General features: G+C 35.6%; 4 protein-coding genes across 7 annotated transcripts; 2 read left to right on the plus strand and 2 right to left on the minus strand.

Annotated features, from left to right (window-relative positions):
• The first annotated feature begins 227 nt into the window (after positions 1 to 227).
• LOC149951957 (E3 ubiquitin-protein ligase RNF13-like) lies at positions 228 to 3,033 on the plus strand. Of its 4 annotated transcripts, none has more exons than XM_090168413.1 (11): positions 228 to 379; positions 720 to 861; positions 925 to 1,011; positions 1,087 to 1,209; positions 1,266 to 1,368; positions 1,430 to 1,511; positions 1,567 to 1,672; positions 1,733 to 1,832; positions 1,888 to 1,968; positions 2,023 to 2,261; positions 2,558 to 3,033. In XM_090168413.1, exons 2-11 carry the CDS (start codon positions 781 to 783, stop codon positions 2,939 to 2,941), a joined length of 1,386 nt encoding a protein of 461 aa, XP_090024539.1. In that variant the 5' UTR covers positions 228 to 379; positions 720 to 780; the 3' UTR covers positions 2,942 to 3,033. The 4 variants fall into 4 exon arrangements, with proteins under 4 accessions (XP_090024539.1, XP_090024543.1, XP_090024541.1 ...); XM_090168417.1 differs by having other exon boundaries at positions 1,436 to 1,511; XM_090168415.1 differs by having other exon boundaries at positions 243 to 453.
• A 3,057-nt stretch (positions 3,034 to 6,090) lies between these two features.
• Positions 6,091 to 7,904, minus strand: LOC149951958 (replication factor C subunit 4). Its single transcript, XM_090168419.1, has 10 exons — positions 7,730 to 7,904; positions 7,580 to 7,658; positions 7,405 to 7,484; positions 7,218 to 7,334; positions 7,079 to 7,148; positions 6,950 to 7,023; positions 6,767 to 6,887; positions 6,583 to 6,708; positions 6,320 to 6,517; positions 6,091 to 6,256 (listed from the first exon to the last, which is right to left on the minus strand). The coding sequence occupies exons 1-10, from the start codon at positions 7,837 to 7,839 to the stop codon at positions 6,161 to 6,163; spliced, it is 1,071 nt and encodes a 356-aa protein (XP_090024545.1). The 5' UTR covers positions 7,840 to 7,904; the 3' UTR covers positions 6,091 to 6,160.
• Positions 7,905 to 8,038: 134 nt separating this feature from the next.
• Positions 8,039 to 9,261, plus strand: LOC149951959 (eukaryotic translation initiation factor 4E type 2-like). Its single transcript, XM_090168420.1, has 5 exons — positions 8,039 to 8,227; positions 8,313 to 8,388; positions 8,454 to 8,717; positions 8,786 to 8,938; positions 9,004 to 9,261. The coding sequence occupies exons 1-5, from the start codon at positions 8,208 to 8,210 to the stop codon at positions 9,181 to 9,183; spliced, it is 693 nt and encodes a 230-aa protein (XP_090024546.1). The 5' UTR covers positions 8,039 to 8,207; the 3' UTR covers positions 9,184 to 9,261.
• Positions 9,242 to 12,145, minus strand: LOC149951960 (uncharacterized). Its single transcript, XM_090168418.1, has 10 exons — positions 11,883 to 12,145; positions 11,600 to 11,825; positions 11,354 to 11,537; positions 10,948 to 11,289; positions 10,731 to 10,876; positions 10,547 to 10,679; positions 10,099 to 10,486; positions 9,893 to 10,034; positions 9,757 to 9,830; positions 9,242 to 9,575 (listed from the first exon to the last, which is right to left on the minus strand). The coding sequence occupies exons 1-10, from the start codon at positions 12,005 to 12,007 to the stop codon at positions 9,386 to 9,388; spliced, it is 1,950 nt and encodes a 649-aa protein (XP_090024544.1). The 5' UTR covers positions 12,008 to 12,145; the 3' UTR covers positions 9,242 to 9,385.
• Between the last annotated feature and the right edge of the window lie 3,414 nt (positions 12,146 to 15,559).

Genomic DNA, 15,559 nt, shown 5'->3' on the forward strand with positions numbered 1-15,559 from the left:
TTTGGAGGATGATTTATTGAAGCGTCTATTAAGATACATTTATTAATTTTTATCCTCATATTTAATAAATGGTAAAGGATAGACGTTTCGACCCCAAAACTAGAAGGCACTAAAATAAAATTAAAAGCGTAACATTTCCAGACGTGAAGTTTCAAAGTTCTTAGTCCATAGCCGCCTGGCGGTTATGTTGAGTCCTTTTGTTTTCTTAATTCCTTGGTTTCGGACTTTCGGTTTACGCTGTTACAATCAACAGCAAACATCATGAGCTCATATTTAATTTTTTTTTTAATATCGTAATCTGATATTTAGGGTGTTGATGTTGAAACTCTTCAGTTGAAGGCACAAACGTCCCTAGTTCTATTGAAGTGGCGAAAATTTAGTAAGTCCGAACGGATTAGTGCGTTTTATCACGGATATTTTCGAAACCTATAATCAACCGAGGCCTAAAGTAATGTAATAAACAAGTTAAACAACATAACGTTTAATTTCGTCCACATCTGTTTATTTTAATATTTATATTGGTTAAAAAAATAGATAGTTTATTAACTACGAAGTTGACTACACCTTTCAGGCAGCTGTTTGTTGTAATTTTTAATATTGCCATTTGCCACCGAGACTCCGTGTAATATTATGACCTTGATCACTTCTTTGATAGGGATAGACGTCTTAAGACTTTTTTTTGAAAATTTTAATGAAACTTAATTTTGGTAACATTACAGTAAAAGGTCTTGTTGAGGATGTGATATTTTGAAAATTAAACTTACACAAAAGATCTGCAATATGATGGCAAGTTACGCAAGTGGTATTCAAGGAATTCTTCTAGCAACTCTCTTATGCAAAGCTTTTGGAGAAGTTCTAGTGGTATATCAATGTTCATTGTAATAAATTAACTTTTTTGTCTTCTGATACCCGTTTTCACATTAGATCAACACGGAGACGAACAAAACTGTCCAGAGATTTTTAGATTTTCAACTCAGCTTTGCAGCTGAAGTACCTCCTCAGGGCATTGAGGTATTGTGTTCTAAAAAAATATAAAATACTAAAAACTAAGTGGGCAATGTTTTGATACCTATGCAATGGAAATAGGGGTTTGTAGTTTTAGCTGAACCGGATGTTGCTTGTTCACCCATCAAACCACCTCCAGAGAAACCTTTTGATAATTGGTTTGTTTTAATAAAACGCAGAGGAGGATGTGTATTAGAAGAAAAAGTATTAATTTATTAAATTTGACAAAAATTCAATCCTTAATCTAAGAAATATCTTAGATAAGAAATGCCCAACATGCAATGTTCCAAGGAGCTATTATTTACAATGTAGGACTACCACCCTCTGTTGAGACACAGGGGCCCAAACCCATTTCTTATCAAGGCAAGTTTTCTAAAAATCTACCTTAACAATTTAAAATCGACTTGCATATTAATTTTGGTAGATGCAGATATTGAGATACCAGCTGTATTAATTGACGAGGAGGATGGCCTCAAAATTGCAAGCAATTACCTTTATAATCAGAGGTTGCTTTTGATTGCGTTGAATTATTTTTCAAATTTACTAATCTTTTCCTTACAGTTTTAAGGTTATAATTAAACAAGTGACAAACTTCTCCTATAAAGATTTGGTTTTGCCTTGTCTTATTGTTATCGCAGCGTGTGCTTTGATTTTTACATTGTTCATGGTAAATTTTGTTTAAACAAGTTTTGGTTACATGAATATTGATTGAAATTATCCAAAATAGATTGTGAAATGTATAAAGGATCGAAGACGCAACCGAAGAAATAGGCTCTCCTCGAGACATTTAAAACATCTACAAATCATTAAATTTAAAAAAGGAGTTTGTAAGGAACAATTACCACCAACAACCTATGAATTGCTAATGTGTAATTTTGTTAGATGATAAATATGAAGTTTGCGCTATTTGTTTGGACGAATTTTTAGATGGTGAAAAACTGAGGATTTTGCCTTGCAATCATGGTATAATAATTTGAGTATTATTTGACAAGAAAATAACGCAAATTTCCATTTCAGCTTATCATACTAAATGCATTGACCCCTGGTTAACAAATTCGCGGAGAAACTGTCCAATTTGCAAAAGTAAAATTTCAATTAAAGGAGTTACACCTGAATCAGATAGCGAATCAGACAGTGAAGTAAACCATGAGCAATCTGAAACTACTCCGCTTCTTCCCTCTGGATCATCTCCTTCTAATTCTGCTCTTGGTGCAAATACTACCTATGGTGGTATGGGAAGTAGCCACGATAATAGGGTAAGGGATTTTTAAATTGCAAAAGACTGAAGTTCAACAGACTGGTTTTAAATATGGGGGCTCATTAATAATAATAATAATAAAAGCATCTTTATTGAGGATGTCAATATTAACCAAGGCTAGTTTACATAAAGGTCCTCTACAATAAGTTAGTACTGTGTAGGATATCTTGTTTTATACGGAGAAATTGCTGTGAACAGTACAATATGCACAAGCGCACTTTAACTTGTTTTTAAGGGTTTTGAACTTTTAATTTCCAAAAATACTTTTCCAATAATGGATAATATTTGATGCAGGAAGTGAATTTGGCAGTCGGAAATGAAGAATACGGAGGTCCTGCTCAGTCAATGAGGAGTCGAGAGCAAACTACCTTTGAAGCCATTTTGCATAATATAAGAAAAGCAGGAAGAAGGTTAAATGGAGCTGGAAATTCCAACAATAGAGAATTGCTTGATAATGCTAGTTCCAGCAGTAATGACAGCAGTAGTAGCCATAGTAGTTACGGAAGCGTTGCGTCATTAATACCACCTTCTGACACAAATTCTATCAACTTTGTTGAAACCGCCGAAGAAGAAAGAGGTGCTCGTCGCGTGAACTCTGTGGTAGAAATAGCCTCTGTAGCATCTGAACAAACTGAGGGACCACTACCGCGCCTTGGTAGAAATGAACTAGTTATCTAGGTTGTGTGAGGTCTCTAAAAGTGCTTTTTTAATCTAATTGAGAAACAACGCAGAATATGTTGCATTATTAAATAAAGTGACCATGAACTGACCTTTGTTTTAAGGTTTTAACATAACATTTTTGCTTATTTAAAGGCTAATGTTGAACATTCAGTCTAGCTGCTTTTAAAACTTATATTTCGAGGGAAAATGCCTTTTCTAGTCCCGTATTATATATAAGCCTATGTTTAAAAAATGTGGTAATGTAAGAATGGTGGATTAATAATAGAAATTATGACTATTTTCATCCACCTAAATTTACTCCCTACTTTTCATCATTTAGAAAATTACATTCCATCCCTATTTGGAAAGTTAAGCTGAATAATGGTAAACCAAATCTGCTCATAAACAAAAAAATTGGATAAATTAAATCCTGCCAAACTCTGTAGTGTATCTAGTTTGGAAATCTAAGACATTTAAATGTATATTCTCTTTTTCGTTCCCACAATTTGATAAAGATTTTTTTTCTTTAACCTTGTGGAGAAGCATTTCTTTAAATTGATTTGTACTTTAACCTCGTAAATAAATTTTAATTACTGTTATGTCAAATTGTCATTCCATTATTCAATATCCAGAGGGGAGGGGGGTTCCCAATTACATCTTATAGTGATTTTCCAAACTATTACATGGGTAACAATATTTAAAAATAAACATCTGGCCAGTATAATTCTAACATTTCATTAGGAGTTCTACACTCTGTACGTGTTTCGTATTTATGGTTTATTATTATTATTATTGTTGAGTGGGGTGGCAAGCCAAACACTTCGACCTAAGGTCCATTGTGCATCCCCAAACTGGGTGACTTAAATAAGTCCTATTACTGACACCAAGCTTAAAATCTGCCTGGCCGTGATGTTAGAGACGTCATACGTCTCCAACTGATGCATACCCAAATGCTCAAACCTCTAGGCTGCATAGTAATCGCAGCTACAGAGTACATGTGAGGCAGTTTCCTCCTCAGCTAGACAAGCTCTGCAAATCGGGTCATCACTGACCCCAATAAGAGTTCCTCCTCGGTTTACTTGCTATAGTAGCAACGTTTACGGTAGGAAATCGACCTATGCTAACTATGCCACCTATGCATTTTAGGGAGTAGGTCATGTGATATTGTATTGACCTCATATGGAAATAGATGAAGACGTCTTCATGTGGCGTGTAACTAACCAGAAAACAGATTTGGCTGACATCCTAGGATTCAGGGGCGACCAAACTGATCTCCCAATGCTCAAACATAACTTGACTATTTGGAAGAAAGACACTGATATAGTGAAATAGTCACAATTGATTGCCCAGTATATTAAGTGCTTATTTTAAGTGCCTGTAGCTAGTATCGCCTCCCTTTCCTCACTTTACTACTTTCTTTAATTTTTAATGTTTGTTTATGTTTTTATCTTTTAAAAAAAAAATTGTGTATTTTTGGGTATTTACATTTCGCTTTTTGCATTACTTTTTGCTATTGATTATGCTCCCGCATTTTCTTGGCGGTGATGCTGCTCCGTTTCGAAGGAGTGTACGTTTGTACGATCAAAAATAAACCTTAAACCTTGTACAAATCCTAGTTGTTTCTGATTGTTCACTGATTTTAAATTTATTAAACAAAAACGAAACCAAAACCATAAGTTACATAACGTACGGTGTGCCCTAGCTGTTGTTTGGCGGTTCATCAGTCCACTGTTGATGATGATCCAATCTGTACGGCATGTCAGGTTGAGGAGGAAACCGCCTCTCATGTGCTTTATAGGTGCGATTATTACGAACATGCACGAATGCGCATGTCTTTAGCCCTTCTCCCCTTTCATTAATAATAATAATAGACGCACCAGAAGAGTGTTATTATGGACTGCCAGTGGCCTGTCCACTCCGAGGTAATCGAGTGGCCACAAACGCATTTTAGTTCCGCAAGAGTCGAGGTTAGAAAGAAGTCAATCCGCGGAGTTCAAAGAAGTGACCCCTGCAAGACTGTCCACCGTTTTGTTACGAAACCCCCACATGAGGAGGACACCATAAGAACATGATACGACCCGATAGACATCACAAAGATCGTGAATGAGGGTGACAACCGGATCAGCGGAGCGCCGATGAAGCTGAGAGTGCCGTTTTGGAATCAGAGCAGATGACAATTGCTCCATGTAGGTTGGCCACCACGTGCGAAAGAGCCGTCTGTATAGCGAAAAGCTCGATCAGATTTATTGGGTGCCCGGAATCTAGGTAAAACTTGGCGCCCACACCATGGGCCGGGATCGCAAAAGCCGCGCCAGCAACTCCCAAATCATCCGTGTAAATTAAAGTTGCGTCCTGAGCATGGGGCTCCAAGGTCACGAAAAACAATTGCCTTATCGCTTCTGTGCTATACTCATACCTGGAATGGGGAAGCTAACGAGATAAGATCGTGGGCGATGGATGCTCCCAGTAAAGCGTATTGGTTTTAGACAAGTGACCCCGGGAAGTTTGGAAAAGCCAAGTAAAGTTGAGTTTTTGAGCCAGGCGCCACCCTCGAAGGAAGAAGGGGATCTAACTCTCTCGGAAACTATGCTCTTGGATCTCCAAGGGCACTAATTCATCGTGAAGCAGCAAAGGGTAGAACACCGGAGTGTCAGCCGCACCACAAGGGGCGCGGTGGAGAAGATCGAGCTGACCCCGGTGAATGTACAATTTAGGAATGGCTGCCTCCGCTTCCATCAGTATGACCGCCGTCGACCGTGGGACCCCTAGGGTAACTCGTAGCGCTGCAAGCTTACCGAGCAATTTTGTCACTTTTTTCAATTACTGGTGTTTTAAAACATGGCAACCAAATCTACCAACCACGCGTGTGACGTTACAATATCAAAAAATTGTATCTTCTACCTGGTTTTTCAGAAGTGCATCATGATATCAAAACCAGAAACACCAAAAGTCACACATTAGAAAATGATGACAAATTACTTGGCAATGTTTCTGTTGAGCGTTACTAAACGTGCCCCTATTACAATGCCCTTAAGGTTCCATTCATTAACATGATATGACATACTGACAAAATAAAATATGCTCCGACTGATCAAGGGAAATAGAGAAAAAGCACAAATTTAAAAAAATTAACACGTGCGTTATTTAAAATAAATCACTAAACCACCTTTGTATACAAAAGATATTTAATTGAAGTGTTTAACTTACAAAAATAAGTGATTGGCACATATTAGGCTTCTAACTATTGTAGCAAATCTGCTCCATGATAACTGTGCTTAAATCCATTATCTGCAAATATTCATCAGCTCCATCCAACAACCTATGATCACAAATCTAATAAAAAAATTACTTGTTAAACTAATTGAAATCAAGTTTTTTTAAATTTTTCCAGCATACCGCTAATCTTTCCATTATAACTGCCTTTTGCTTATCATTGAAATCGGAGCTTGTTACTAGGATATCGTGAAACTGATTAAGAAGTTGGCTTGCTGAATAACCTTCCATTATCATATCATCAACATATTTTTGTAACTTCTCATAAGAGTTACTGTGACATATTTTCAGTAAGTTATTAATCCATTCTATAGGAATAACCTAAAATAGAAGATAATATAGCCTTAATTATAAGCAGCACATTTAATCAACATCTTTAAACTTACACCAGCAGTTTCTGATACATCAGAAATACTCAGATTTTCACCGCTTTTTAATCGATGGGCACTTTGAAGTAGGGTTATGGCCTTCCTCATATCACCTTCCGAGATGTCTACCATCACCTTTAACACCTAAAAATTCAAATGGATTTTTCTGTTATGTTTCACAAATGGTATTAAAAAATAATACATCATCTGTAATGTCAAAATTTTCACTAGAACAAATCTCTTTGAGCCTTTTAACTTCAATTTCACATGACAGGGGCTTGAAGCGAAATTTGGAACATCGAGATGTTAATGGCTCAATTATTCTACAATTACGAAACACCACTCAAAAAACCTCAATTAAGTTTCTTAAGTTAAAAGTATTTACCGGCTCACGTAATTGCAAATTAAACAGAACCTTGTTGATTTGGATTCCCGTTCCATAGTTCTCCTTAATGCAGCCTTAAGAGAAAAAAATATTACTAAGAATACCCAAGTAAAAAATTCATGACAGTACTTGAGCAGCAGTAGTCATCGAATCAGCTTCATCCAATATAACTATTTTTAAAGGAGGGCATGAGGTGCCACTAGGAATATAAATTTGACTACAATTTTTCATCACTTTAGGAAATCTAAAACCAATTAATGAAACATACTCTGGTCTAGTTGAACTAGCAGTTTGTTGGGAGAAATTTTTAATTTTTTCACGCACTACTTGAATACCTCTTTCATCTGATGCATTTAGTTCCAATACTCTACTTTTATACATGTCTCTAAAATTATCACCTCCATTTAGTTAACATGCCAAATAGTGAGATAATCTTCATGCAAAATTAATAATACCCAAACATTTCCCTCGCTAAAGCCAGAATAGTTGAAGTTTTACCAGTACCTGGTGGGCCATAAAATAAAAAATGGGGTACCTAAAGAAATTTAAATTACTCTAAATATAACGCTTATTTAAACTAAACTAGCGTGGATTGGCAATTAAATGGAATTTGGTATGAAATTGTATTACATCTGCTCCTTTTAAAGTCTTTTTTAATACTGAAATAACTTCATCTTGATAGGCGACATCGTCTACAGTTTTTGGTCGACTGAAAAATTAAACAATTTCCAGTTTCATACAATGACAAACAAAGGCTTAATTTATAAAAGCCAAACTTACTATTTCTCAACCCATGGGACTGATTTGGCTTTCTTTTCAACAACTTTTTTATCTTTTGCAACTTTAATTCCAGAAGTACCTGCTTTTCCACCTTTCAAAAAGGCTTCCATTTTCCTTATTTAGGAAATTTAAATTACAATTTACAACTTTGAACTAAATTATATGTAACAAAAAAACGACACACAAAAACGCTTTTCCAGATTTTTCCCGCCGAGAAATGGCGATTCCGGAACCTTTGACCCAAATTTTTTTTTCTCTCGCTGCTATCGCCATCTAAAGTTGAAAAAATTTAAATAATTAGAAAAAAATTGTCAACACACAAGAAGCGCACGTTTCTCAGAAATTGCCCTAATTAATTTATTAATTAATAGTTGTAAAGCTTGTAAATATATTGTTGTTAATCTTTTATACGAAAGTTTCTTAAACTTCTTATCTGTATAGTAATAATATTGTTTTATACTACAAAAATCACAGCCAGATGAATAATAAATTTGACGCGTGAGTAATATTTTGTACACGTTCCTTAAAAATTCAATCCATAAGTTTATCATCGAAATTAGACTAAATGACATTTCCCCCCAAGATTAAAGAGTGAAGAAATTGAAGATGATGACAATCTGTCAAGAAATAAACGAAATAAAACGTCACAAGAAAAAGAGGTACTGTTTTCTGACAAGAAAATCATTCAATATCCATGTGTATTTAAATTGAAATTTTCCACTAGGTTTTGTCACCAACCAGTACAAGTAATACACTCGCACCAGTTACAGAACATAAACTACAATATTCGTATTCCTTGTGGTTTTCATCGAGAACTCCGGGAAAGCAGAATGGTCTTCAGAGTTACGACCAAAACTTGAAATTGGTTGGTACTTTCAGTACTGTTGAGAAATTCTGGGCTATTTACAGCCATTTAATGAGGCCCAGTGATTTGGGTAGTCACTCAGATTTTCATCTGTTTAAAGATGGAATTAAACCAATGTGGGAGGTAATTGTTCTCTATTAAAAAAGAAGGCAACAAAGCTTTGGTTGCGTATCTTTTCTATTTATTTATAGGATGATGCAAATAAGGATGGTGGAAAATGGATTGTTCGTCTGAAAAAGGGATTGGCCTCTCGTTGTTGGGAAAATCTAATTTTGGCCATTCTCGGGGAACAATTCATGGTTGGAGAAGAAATATGTGGCGCTGTTGTCTCTGTACGCTACGCTGTAGGTTCTATCAATTAAAATGTTACCCCATATTCCAAACTGTAATTAATTTCGTATTATTTCAGGAGGACATTATATCCGTTTGGAATAAATCAGCCTCAGAACAAGCTACAACTTGTCGTATAAGAGACACCCTGAAGAGAGTTTTAAACCTACCGCCAAACACTATAATGGAATACAAAACTCACAATAACAGCCTTCGCGACAACTCCAGTTTTCGCAACACAGATATTTTCCTAAGGTGATTCTCTTTACAACACGTTTCTGTTGTACTCTCAATCTGTACAGATATTTGACGAGATATGGAAGATTAAATTTTATCAGTTAAATATTTGTGGTTTTTTTTTACAAATGTAAAAAATCATTTGATTATTTTAATATATACAAATGGTTTTATATATTGTTAAATGTTGATATAATTCAGCAACATTACTTTTAAGCATACTTTTAAAAGTTATTAACACCACAAGAATTCTTTAAATCATATCCAACATCTGACATTCCCCAACAGAGATTTCGTTTGTTATTAAAACTTGAAGAATTGTTTTGCCATTTTGTAATGTTGAAAATATTTGCATCCGGGCCAATATAATGAATTACTATCTCCGCATTTGGCTTCTCAATAAAACATCTATGCCTAGATTAAATAAAAAAAAACAGAAATATAGGTTGCTCTATGGTAAGAATAACAGCTGTTTATCTTAAAAAAATTGTTACAAATTATTTAAATCAATTTTACATAATTTTCTAGCTATTTGATTAGGAAATAAACAGTAAATTTATTGTCAGTAGTTAAATTATAATATAATATACTTTACTTTTTCACAGTTTTTTGAATTTCATCAAAATTTGGAACTTTGGAATGAATATGAAAAACCTTTAAATTAGGCACCTACAGATATTAAACAGAAGTTTAATTATAATATGAATGTCAATATAGTTTCCTCATCTTACATTTTCAAGAAAAGCTGTTATAGTTTCATTTTTTGTTATTGTAATAGAATCACTTCCTAAACACAAACACTCTAATTTATCCAAGGAGCTCAAAACGGTCCACAAGGAATTTAAGGATAAATCAATTTTTTTATGATGAAGGCTGTGTAAAGAAGAAATCATACTTACAATTTTAAATAAATTAAACATCTAAATTATTGACAGACCAAAGAACTTTGATATTGTTTAACAAAGTAAGATGTTGTATCACATGTTCAAAAAACAGTAGCAACTCAGAGAATAATTCCAAATGATATATTTTTAAGATAGTCAACTGAGAACAGTTGGCAAATATTTGCTTGAAACAAGAGCCAGTAATTGAACCAGAAAGGTGAGTTAATGTTAGATTTCGCAGACTGGAAAAATTTCCTATTGGAAATAAGTCAGCATCACAAATTTTTGAGCGTCGGTTTAAGTTGGAACGAATTTCTAGTTCCATCAGGTGAGGATTAGATGATGTTATAGAGTCCAATTTTTGCAGGAAAACATCCTTATAATCAGTTCTGCTGCTTCTATTTTTTATAAGGAAATCAGATAAAACTAAAGCTTTCAGATCTAAGGAAGAAACATTAAAATTATACACAGAACACAAATTTTTGTCAGCAAAAAAATTACTTGGTAAAAGGGAAAAGAACAGACAGTTTTCGTTTTCTTTGTAACTATCAAAATATTCATCTAAATTTAATTCTTCAATATTCGGACAAGCTTGAAATATCTCAGGCAACACACGGCAATTTCGCCAATCGCTCTGAAATTGTGTTTTTCATTAAAGAGTTAAAAAGAAAACATTATATCTTACATAAGAATTATTCAGTGATAAAAATTTCAACTTTGAACCACCATGATATTTGATCCAATGCAGAATTTCTCTTGAAATTTGCCTCGATTGAATATTTATTGTGTGTAAACTGTTTGGTTTTGTTACCCAAGTTAAATCATTTACAACTAAAATGAAATTATTTAAAAAATAAATATATGGCTGTAAATCAATAAGTAGCGTATCTAATAAACCTTACAATGCAAATCTTTAGGAATAACCAAAACTTTGGTTTCTAACAAAGTGGGCTCAGCAATGCGTTGTTTGACAAAACAATGTAAACTACTACAGACACATCGGACATGAGTTACCACTGGATAATTACGGCCCCATCTTTGATGCTTGTCACTTCTAAGACAAAATTCCTTCAATTTGCTAAAACGAATGCTTTTAAAATTTGAAGGTATTAATCCTTTTATGTCTCCAGTGTGAGAGATATAATTTGTATCATCGTTGTTACAATCAGTGTCACTGGCCGCCACATACACGTAAATTTCTCTTTCAAAACTGTGATAAATATTTAAACGTAAAATTGAAATTTCTGTAACAAAATTAGAGTTAGTATTTAAATAACAATTTCATCAAGATTTCACACACATAATCACCATTAAACAGAGCAAGTAATCCCAGAATATTTTGGAAATTCAAGCTCTTACACAAAATGTCCAAATTGAGAGTTGTCAACTTTTTTATTTTAAAATTAGGAACAACCCTTAACTTTGGACGTTTTGAAGTAAATTGTTGTTTTTGTGCCAAAGTATACGTAGACCAAGTGACTTCTTCAAGCTCCTAAAACCCAAATTGAGTTATTAAAAGAAGAGTACCTGAATAAAATTTAATACAAATATTACATGAAGATTGTCAAGAATATTGAGAAATTCATAAATGTTGATATCACTATTAGAAATATCAAGCTTTCGCAGAGAGCTCCATTGACAACTACTGCTATAAAAAATGGAAGGTAAAATCTGATATCCCTTGATACACAAGTTTTCAATAAAGTGGATTCTCTCGGATGACAAAAATTTCACTAGATCAGAGATCGATATTACACAACTTTTGCAAAAATCCAGTTCTCTATTAAAAAATAAAGTATTAAAACGGCAATCATTAAAAATAATATGAAATATACACCTTAATAATTCCGGCACGTATGAAAAACTGCGTAAGTGGGTGTTTCTGGATAACGCAATTTTAACTAATACTGAAGGATCGGCGTATCTCAGTACTTTTATTATAAGCTCATTTGGAAGTGTCATGATACTTTATATTCTGCAAGAACAAACAAATACTACCGTCGATCCTTTCCTTTAAATTATTTTCTTCGCCGAGTAATAATCTTTTCTTTATTAATTTATTATTTGGAGAATTTATTTTAAATTGTAAAATTAATATATCTTCATTTGTTTGCTTCCTAATAGATAAGGCAAAGCGAGCAAAGCAGACGACTTTTACACGTGCTTTCAAAATCGTGACGTCACGGTTTGTTTACATCTTCCCGCGAAAAGCATCCGCTGAGACGTGGGACGTTTCGCGGCGAAGTTTTCTGTAGGTGCTTAAATAAAACATCTTCCCAGAAATTGCCAAGAAGTAATATTTCCGACAGCCAGGACTCATAAGTTACTATTTATATAGGGCTTGTTGAAATATTAGAAAGCTGGAAACTTTTCTCGAACGTAACATCGGTTTTTTGCTAAGCCTTAACATGCCAAAACAAATACCTGGTTAAAAGGAAACACTTGTTGCATACCGTACTGCAAAAGTAATACGTTTAGTTCTAAAGGAATTAGTTTTCACCTTTTTCCGAAAGATAATTTTATACGAAATGAATAGTTGATTTTATAAAATAAAAAGTGGTCTTGCCCAACTTGTTAAAATGTTGCAATTACGTCAGAAGACACAGCTTTAGTAGTATATTTTGCGCACGAGCGATTTGCACGCGCACTAAAAAACTTATATTCCTCGCGACTGTAGCGCGCGCTAGTAGCAGAGATCCTGGCAGTAAGTTATAGAGATGCGAAACTCCGTCGAAAACCCATAGATATAAGAAATGTATATAAAGGTCTAGATAAATTTCGGGGCGTCTAAGCCTAACATAAAATACGGAATTGACACCTAGCAGACACCGAGGAAGGCACGTGACCAAGAGCGCGAGCTCTCTTAGCATTTTAGTACTAAGTGCTTGACCTTTCCGCAGACCTCAGTCTTTAGACACCATCTGTTGATGACTTTTAGTATCCTTTTTGGGAGAGTTTCGTTTGGCCGACCACAAAATACACGTTACGCCGACTGTCCATTTGGCCGACTGCACATTTGTCCGACTGAAAAGTCGGTCATATGGACAGTCGGCCAAATGGACTGCTCATTTGACCGACTGAACATTTGTCCGACTGTCCATTTGGCCGACTGAGAATTCGTCCAAATGGACAGTGCATTAGACCGACTGCTCATTTTTCCGACTACTCATTTAGCCGACTGCTCGTTTGGCCGACTGCTCGTTTGGCCGACTGCTCTTTTGGCCGACTACTCATTTGGCCGACTACTCATTTCGCCGACTGCTCATATGTCATTTAGACGATACTAGGTGCGTTTGGCTAGGTACTGTCCTCTAGGTGGCGTTTTAGAAGGCCCAGCTTGGTTATAAAGAACGGGGCTGGGGGGGCGCCGGTCCGGCCCCCCAGCGCTCGAGCGAAGTGAGTGCGCGGCGCCGTCAGGCGCCAATACTTAGAATACATTGCCCGTTCTATAAGTCAACCTAACACTAAAGACATAGATAAGGACAGGCTATAGTATAAGAGTCAGTGAAATGAGCAGTCGGTCAAATGAGCAGTCGTTCAAATGAGCAGTTGGCCAAACGAGCAGTCGGTCAAATGAGTAGTCGGACAAATGAGCAGTCGGTCAAACGGGCTGCTCATTTGGCCGACCAGAATTTCAGCTAAAAGAGTAGTCGGCCAAATGAGTAGTCGGCCTAATGAGTACTCGGCCATATGGTCTGCTCATTTGGCCGACCGAAAAGTCGACCAAATGAGCTGTCGGCCAAATGGGCATTCGGACATATGAGCAGTCGGCCAAATGAAAAGTCGGTCAAATGAGGAGTCGGCCAAATGCGGAGTCGGCCAAATGCACCCCACCCTCATTTTTAAGCAGGAGGCAATGGCTCTCGCGACGATAGCACGAGCTTTCTTACCGATAGATAGCGCCTTTTAGGGATAGCCTGCAGAAATTACGCGTTTCTGCTAGCTGTCACCTCCGTATTCACTCCCTTTGAAATATTTTATCTAGACCTTTATATACGTTTCCTATATACGTTTCCTATATTTATGCGAAAACCTGACAAAAAAATGCAAGCATCAGCGCCGCCCTTCGGCCGGAAGGAAGCGCCCGTTTCAAGCCGAGAGACGCAAAAATTGTAAACAACGGTAACAATCCTAGGATCTCTGCGATTACACGTACAGGCGTCACTGCGATCGGCAAAAATTTGAAAAAAAACTGGTTTGCTTAGGGTATAGGGAGTTTCGCATCTCTATAACTGCCAGGATCTCTGCTAGTAGGCTTATGAAAGTAAGAGACTGTGACGTAAGAGCAACATTTCAACAAGAAGGCCACGTTAGTTTATAAAAAGAACTATTATACTCCGCGGCCGCGGAGTATATTTAGAGCTCATCTTTTTTCCCCATTTCCACCTCTGCTGCGCGTATATTGGCAATTTACCGGTTTGGTCGTGGAAGACGACAACTCAGCTTGAGTGACTTTTAGGCCTTTTTTGGGTCGCGCTCTAACCTCAACCACTTCTCGTATTTTAATTCTGTAAACGGATTTAAAATCAGCGTGTTTCACTTCATAGGCCCGTCTTTTCACGATTTATAATTTAATCAATAACGCCGAGAAATTATAAGTTTTTGAAGCCAGGAAATTACGGTTTCGAGGCATCCATTTTCCCTTTTAAGTTTCAGATTGGCGCGCATGCGCAACGGGAACGGGTGGAAGTCGGAAAAAAGTTGCCAACTTGCCGACAGCTTCGTTTTGACAGCGGTTTTAATGCCGCGTGCCCGGCTGCCCGTTAATTTTCATATTCTAACATGTTTAAACATAATGATTTAAAACGAACAAATCTTCGATTAGGGCTCGGGGTTTTCTGATCATTTCGATCGAAAAATTCAGTGAACTATAAATAATCGGCCAATTTACAGATAATTTTCCGAATAAATCTCTCGCACGTTTCTCCGATGACATTTTAGTTCAAATAAATTTCATATTGTTTAGCTGATTAAGTTTTTATGTATATAAACATAACTGGTTTTTTAAACATAATAAGTTTACCATTGCCTACGTTTTCGAAAATATATTTTACCCGAAAAACCACGAAGAACTTTAGCTATTTTATTTTGTAACTGTTATTTTATTTTTTAGAAATAACCAAACAGATTATAGGTTCGTAAAAGAAAGAAATTGAATATATTTCCGAGAAAAGAAAACATCGTTTTTTTAACAAATTTTACCGTCATTAATTTATCAAAAATATTTTTCAAATCAAATAGAAAGAATGCTAATTTAAACGAACAACGAAACATATGCAATTATCCAAATTCTGTGTTACTCGACTAAATTTATTTCAAATATATCGTATAATTCGGGTAATAATACTAGATCTAAATTCAATATTCTTCGGCTTAAAGCAAATAACATTGACTTAAATACGTCGTAACTTAGATTTTGAATTCCAATTAGAAAGGCTAGAAATGAAATAAGATGTTTGTACTTTGACACATTACCATTTAATATTGGGTTATGAAAACGAAGTCTTTGGAGAC

This window comes from Leiobunum rupestre, chromosome 3 (genome assembly GCF_980474605.1).
Source record: "Leiobunum rupestre chromosome 3, qqLeiRupe1.1.hap1, whole genome shotgun sequence".
Taxonomy (NCBI): domain Eukaryota; kingdom Metazoa; phylum Arthropoda; class Arachnida; order Opiliones; family Sclerosomatidae; genus Leiobunum; species Leiobunum rupestre.